The sequence below is a fragment of the Citrus clementina genome, unplaced genomic scaffold, assembly GCF_000493195.1.
Source record: "Citrus clementina cultivar Clemenules unplaced genomic scaffold, Citrus_clementina_v1.0 scaffold_3, whole genome shotgun sequence".
Classification (NCBI taxonomy): domain Eukaryota; kingdom Viridiplantae; phylum Streptophyta; class Magnoliopsida; order Sapindales; family Rutaceae; genus Citrus; species Citrus x clementina.
Window position 1 is genome coordinate 32,394,176 of NW_006262339.1, and position 7,482 is coordinate 32,401,657.

Genomic DNA, 7,482 nt, shown 5'->3' on the forward strand with positions numbered 1-7,482 from the left:
CATTATGAAACATCTGACTACATGACAGGCCAAAATGAAGATCACCCATGAAAATTACTGCACAAACCATCCAGAACTGCAATTGCTTTCAGATTGAAGCTAATAAAGTTTGTACACATTAACCCTCTCATGTATTATCACTTTCGACAAACTCCTAACTAGGCAACTTGGCCGGTGACCTAAAACCTGTGCAGACCAAAACAACTACGGACATGAACACGGTGATTGGTGAACATGTAGACTGATAGAAAGATTCACGTCTAGCCAATAGATGTGTTCGCACTTGCGAACTCTCAATTATTGGTTACCAGAGTCTCAAATTTAGGGCTAATCAAGGATTCAACAAGTTGAGATGCATTCAAGAGCATGTCATCCTTGCACATCTTAGAAATCACAGTTCTCCACGTATCAAAATCAATATCGTTCCCCCTAATCAGGGTATTCAAAACTGTCCACAGATCCTCCACATTCCCTATCTCACACAGCTGACCAATAAATAAATTTATACGAGCAGAACGAGGTACAAAACCCTTAAAAATCATCTCATTCAAAATTAAAGCAGCTTCCCTGAACTGCGTCCCATCGCATAGCCCATCAAAAAGTATCCTATAGGACACAACATCAGGATTGCAGCCCTGTCTAGGCATATCCTCAAACAAATCTTTTGCTTCACTGCATTTTCCGTCCTTACACAGCCCCCCAAGAATCACATTATAACTAATAGGATTTGCCTTACAGCCTTTGTCCCCCATTTCATCCAAAATTTTAAATGCTGCTTCAAAATCCTTCTCTTTACAAAACCCACTGATCAATGCATTATATGTTACAGAATTCGGTTTGCACCCACGCTCCTTCATTTCCTTTAAAATCGCAGGAAATTCATTCTTCCTTCCCGCCTTAAAAAGCGCACTGATCAATGAAGAATATATACCTACATCCATTTCAATCTTATCTCTCACCATCTCTTCTTTAACCCCAAGTGCCAAACTCAACTCACCAACCGCACAAAGCCCTTTTATCAATGACGCAAAGAATTGTCCGTCAGGCTTCACATTATACACTCTCATCATATCCTCCTTCAACTTTAATGCCTCATCTACCCTCAACCCCAAACAAAGACCATAAAGTAACGTCCCAAATGTCACCAGTGTTGGCTGCAGTCTTCTTTTAAGCATTTCTTCAAACAACTTCCACGCGTCCTCTAATCTCCGACTTACAACACAACCGTGTATCAAAATATTATAACTACAAGAATCTGGGCTAACATATTTCTCCATAATTTGAAACAACTCCTTCATTCTATCAAGCTTTCCGCACGTTAACTTTGGATTCAACAACGTGTTGAAAGATTGACCGTCATTTGAACATTAAAACTCGACATTTCATCAAACATTTGGAATGCGTGTTCGAGTAATCGCGCACGTCCATAAAAGCTGATAACATTGCAGAAAATTATTTCCTTGGGAACGACGCGAGTGTCGTGCTTGAGCTGGTGAAGGATTTGCTGCATTTCGTAAAACATCTTGGCTCGGCCAAGCTTGGTGATGATAAGGTCATAGTGAAGGAGATTGTAGCGAAAGGGTTTTAATGGATGGGCTTCAGAGTCATTGGGGTTAGGATTAGGGTTTTTGAAGAGTTGCAGAGCGAGTTTCGGGTCTTTTTGGAGGCGAAGAAGAGAAGCAAGCCTGAAGGGAGACGTGGGTTTTGCTTTATTAATATGGAAAATGATGTTTGCCCCGAGTCAAACGATACCGTTTCGGCTCTTAATTTTTTTTTGTTTTCAAGCGCTATTGAACGAGGATGTTTTTGTTTCAATTTTGTTATTTGTTTTGATTTGCTTTCAACGAAGTTATTTTGGTTTGCAAATGGCAGCTTTCTTCTTCCCCTTTCTTTAACCCAGCTGAACCCTTGCTTCTTCCTTTTTTTCGTTCTCTTAACGACATTGTTTCTGCTTGAATTTTTTTTTGTTTGTTCTGATTTGTTGTGAACGAAGTCGTTTTAGTTTGCAAATAGCAGTCTTCTTCTTCCTCTTTGTTTAGTCCAGTTGAAACAAGTAATTAATTAATCTTCTTCTCTCTTTTTTCTTGATAATGGGTGTTGCTATGCATTATTTCTTCATTATTATTAATAGTCTATTTGTTGAAATTATTATGGTTATGAATTTGGTTGAGAGGGCGGTGAGTTTGAGGGTCAAGGCCATGGTTAAGTAACTTCTGCTTGATGTGTGTATTCCAATAATTCTTTATTTTATTATCTGTGCTTCCTAGTAATATTCCAGCTATCATCGATCACTTGCACATTACACAAATTCAAAACACCCCCCACCCAAAAAAAAAGTTTTTTTAGATCTAATAAGAAATAATGCATAGCAGCACCCATTATCAAGAAATTCTCGACTTAGAGCTATCCATTGGACTTGCTTCTTCTGAATCTGTGGACTCAAGACCACTGCAGCAACGACAACAGCTACAGCAGCAGAAGCAAGTTGTTGGTTACAACAAGTTTTTTGAAGTGAAGCAAGTAGTTTGTTTGTGTTGACAACTGGGTTTTGGGAGAAGTGTACTATGTAAGAATTGTACTCAAAATTCTAGTGTGGTGAAACGAAGAGGAAGAGAAAGCAGATGGGTTCTGGACTTCTGGCATTGCTTTTGCCTTAAGCGTGAGAATTTTGCCTTTTGAAAAACGGCGTCGTTTTATTAAGAATGAAAACAAAAACAAAATAATAGATGAAACGGCGTTGTTTTAGAGATCTTTCGAGGTTTGACCCGGGGCAAACATCAGTGTTATTATTAATATAGTTTTGTTTGATAGGGCTACTGACATTTGAAAACGCGGTTAATTATTTTTGACCGATTGTTTAGTCATATGTTTTAAATTTTTATTCATCGATCACAAAGTTTGAGGGAACTCTATGTCACAAATATCACATTTTCCTTATGCGTAGTTAGGATAATAACTTTCTTTTCAAAAATTTGTGTTCACATAATCTTGATTTTCTTATACCCACATAATCTTGATTTTTGAAAAACAAATTCTTAATTTCCTTATATTGATTTTCTTAAATATTAGAGTATAATCATCCATCTTCATCAAATTTTAATATTTTAAAATATTAGTAATGTTGAGATATATTTTAAAATATTATTAATATTGAGATATTAGGAAAAACTAACTATAGATATTTTTTCTAATAAATTCTTAGAGCTTAACGATATGTTCTTAGAAGATTGTTGGAAAATTATTAAAATTCTAATATGCAGAAGAGATATCGATCTAAGTAGTTAATACTAGAATGCCTCTTCGCTTATGGTGCGTTTACTCCATGGAATGAGAATGAGGTGGAATGAGAATGGGCTGAGAATTGGAATTGGCTGGAATGAGAGTTAGATTTCAATGTTTACTTGGTAAAAGTAAATAGGAATGAGAATGTGCTAGAATGTCATTGATGTATTTACTTAGCAAAATAAATGGGAATGAGAATCAATTTATCAAAATACCAATAGTATTAATAATTAATAAAAAAATAATTATTTAATTATTATTATTAATATTATCATTATTAATAATTTATTATTATTAAATTTTATTAACTTTTTTATTTTAGTTATTATTAATTACTGATAATATTATTTTTATTAATATTATCATTATTAACATTTATTAATAATAATAATAATATTATTATTATATTTTATTAACTTATTATTTTTTTTATTATTAATTACTATTAATATTATTTTTATTAATATCATCATTATTAACATTTATTATCATTATTATTATTATTATTATTATTAAATTTTATTAACTTTATTATTTTAGTTACTATTAATTATTGTTATTATTATTTTTATTAATATTATCATCATTAACGATTATTATTATTTTTTAATTAATATCATTTTTATATCTAGATAATGAAAATTACATTATTATTAAATTTTATTAACTTTATTATTTTAATTATTTTTATTATTAATAATAATAATAACAATAATGATAATATTTTTAATAATGATAAATTGATTATTTTTGTTATTTATTATTTTTATAATTATTTTTATCGTTAATAATGATAATAATAATAATAATAATAATAATATAAATAATTAATAATAACTAAAATAATAAAGTTAATAAAATTTAATAATAATAATTATTATTATTATTAATGGCATTTAAAATAATAAAATTAATTGTGCTTTGAATGAGGGTAATTTGGGAAATATGAAAAAATTAAAGGGATACAACAGTAAACATATATTTCATTCTCATTCCCTCATTGTCATTTCCAACCCCCCATGGGAATGAGATTTCCATTTCTTATTCCCAAATTGTGTGGAACCCATACATTTTATTCTCATTCCCAAATTACATTTTGCCAAGTAAACATGAGTTTCATTCTCATTTCTTTATTCTCATTCTCTAATTCATAAAGTAAACACACCATTAATTCAATACATCCATTGACTCTATATGTAAATATATCTTCAATATTTTTTAATTGTAGATTGATTCAATTTGGCTACAACTTGCCAAATTGTCAAATTGAATTTAGAATGAACAATCAATTTTAGTGGGCAACAAAATCTTCATGCATGCATGGCAACAACCTGTCAAATATTTGTGCCACCAACGTCCAATTTGTCAAGAAAAACCGTGTGGAAAAATAAGCTTTGGTGGGCTAACGTTTCAACAGTGCACTCGGTCGAAAACAAAAGATTGCTACTTGTACACGACGGCGACATAAAATAAATTGAGAAACCTTCCCAGATTCATCAGAGGAAATTTACATTTCGACTTTAATTAGATATTCTAAGGTCTTAGTCACTAAAGTCTCTTCAGGTCAAATTCATCAATGAAAAGGGATATTCTACAGGCTGCTCAATCCTAGGAAAATCGTGAAGGAACTTATGATTCTAGATGATGATTTCTTTTTCTTTTCGTAAATGGATAAGATTCAAAATGAGAAACCTGAAGGGCGGTTTCTAGAATTTCAAACAAAAAATTTGTGTTAATAGAAAAAATATTCTGCATCAACTGAGAATATTACAAAACTCTTTAGTTTCTAAATATGAGTTTGCTCAATAATTGACATACAAAAATGAAGGTAAAATTGGGAACACAAACGACTAGAATAATGACATGTGTATATATATTTTCATCAATTAATTAGTCTTTTTAGTTATTTTCCAAAAAAATTAGAGGTAATTAATTTTTGCTTGACCAAGTGGTTTTAAAGAGTTTAATTCATTAATTTGACTTGGTCCGATTACCTACCTATTTGGAGGGGAAAAGAAAATAAAAAAGGAGAGGTTTGTACTTTAGTTACTTTTGGTGGGGTAAAAAAATAAAAAAGGAGAGGTTTGTACTGTAGTTTATTTTTTTTCACAACGTTGATGCGTGTATCCTTGCGGAGGTAATAATTAATAACAAGTCATAACTAGTCATGATCCAATTGGAAGGGGAAACTAATTTCCAAGAACATGCAATGATCAAATCAAATAGACCAAAAGCTCTAGACGACCAGGTATTATATTTTTTTACTAATAGTTAATTGTTAACTGAAACTGATGATCAAGTTAAATATTATCAAAAAGGGTTTACTGACATAGGTCCATTCTTCAGTCAACTTGTTATCTTTGAAGACTAAGTTAATTTGCTATATAAAGGATTTGTTGCAATGGTACATGTATCAACTTGATTTCTTGCCTTATTGTTTTGTATTAATATTTGTGAAAGCTAACAGACCAGATCATATATATATATATATATAGATATATAGCTGACGGCGGACAATGCCAGAACCGGTTACGATAACGGCAACGGCAGTGGGAGGTCTCTTAGCAGGGGCCATTCTAGGTGTTGCGCTTCAAGAGATCATGGTGGCGATTAAAGAATCAAAGTCAAGGTGCAGCAACTTCAGAGACGCCCTAAATAGCCTTGAAAACACCATCAACCTGTTAAGTCCTTTGATCAAAGAAATGGATAGGTTAAATCGAGAGCTGGAGGACTCTAATAAAAGAGAAGAGATCATTCGTTTGTTTCTTCAACAGCTGAAGAAAGCGGAAGCTCTGGTTTCAAAGTGCTCAAGCATCCGTCGCTGGAACTTGTACAAGAAGAGGAAATACGAAAAAAGGCTTCGGAATATGGATTCTTCTCTTCGTGACCTTTCCGCAGTGCTCCAGGTTGGACAAGCGCTTGATACCCAGCGCCTTCAACGTATAATACAAGATATGTAACACTAATTAATTAAGGGCGCCGGGCACGATTGCTTTTGTTATGCCCAGCCGATGGGTTGCCGCAGCCTAGCTGTTGGGGCCTGTGAGTGCTGATATTTAAAAATAAATAAAATGAACAAATAAAATTATGACACTGTGGGTGTTAAAGAAAAAATAATTAATTAATAATATAACTCTGCAAGGTATGATAGTTCATTATTTTGTTGGCTTTTTATCAGCCTTTAGTCTCTTTAGATGTGGTTTTTTTTTTTAATTTCATCTATGTTTCTAAACAAAAAATGTATATACGAACTAGTAATTGTTTTTACCAATCATCTTTTCTAATCATCTATGAACTTTTCTTTGATAGATGTAGTTTTTAATCCATTTAGAGGCCACATTACCTCACTACCAAACCGGATTAAATTAAATCTCAGACATGCATGCATTTAATTGGTCTAATTCTCTAAAGATTATGCTATGACTATGAAAAATGTCGTGAGAAAGAGAGTTTAGGGTATAGGGTTGATTCCAACGCAAGCAATGGTAATGCATATCGAATTTTTATGTTATAATATGGAAAAAAAAAAGTTTTTTATATTAAAAAATTATCAATATAGATTTTTTAAATTTAAACATACGCATACTGCATGGGACTTTTGACATGCAGCCTACCCCAGTCAACTCATTTGATTATACATAACTTGATCGCTTGATCTGCAAGTTATATTGTCCTCTCAAATTATTTATAAAACAAAAATGATCTGCAAGTTTCAATTAACTATTAGTAATAACATCCATTCGTCTAGAACTCGGCATATTGATTTCATCATTGCATGTTCTTAGAAATTTCATCATGACTAGTTAGTAGTTAACTAACCACCTTCAAAGAAAGAGTAGTATGTACAAAAGAACAAAAGGGAGGACAAAAACGATAAAAGATAAAATAAATAAATAAAAAGACAAATCGTTACTTTAAACTAGTTGATTGTGCGTACACATGTCATTATTCAATTGGATCATGTCCTCCATTTTCTCTCCATTTTTGCACATCAATTATGGGCTAAGGCTTCAAGCTAAATATTTTATTGATAAAAACCAAGACTATAATGCAATTTATATATAAATGTTTAGATTTAAAACCATTATATATATATATATATATAAGAATATTTACAGTATCATAAAAGTGCACATACGTTCAAAAATTCTGAGCGGATGTCTGTTTCTGTAAAGAGTTAAAAGAACAAGTAGTCAAGCA

General features: G+C 31.9%; 1 protein-coding gene and 1 pseudogene across 1 annotated transcript; one reads left to right on the forward strand and one right to left on the reverse strand.

Moving 5' to 3' along the window:
- Positions 1 to 282: 282 nt before the first annotated feature.
- LOC18046542 lies at positions 283 to 1,711 on the reverse strand (annotated as a pseudogene).
- A 4,087-nt stretch (positions 1,712 to 5,798) lies between these two features.
- On the forward strand, positions 5,799 to 6,242 carry LOC112100153 (RPW8-like protein 1). The gene has a single exon (XM_024188603.1). The coding sequence runs from the start codon at positions 5,799 to 5,801 to the stop codon at positions 6,240 to 6,242; it is 444 nt and encodes a 147-aa protein (XP_024044371.1).
- The last annotated feature ends 1,240 nt before the right edge of the window (positions 6,243 to 7,482 follow it).

Coding starts and splice junctions, on each gene's coding strand:
- LOC112100153 (XM_024188603.1), top strand. CDS start 5,799: ATGCCAGAACCGGTTACGATAACGGCAACGGCAGTGGGAGGTCTCTTA.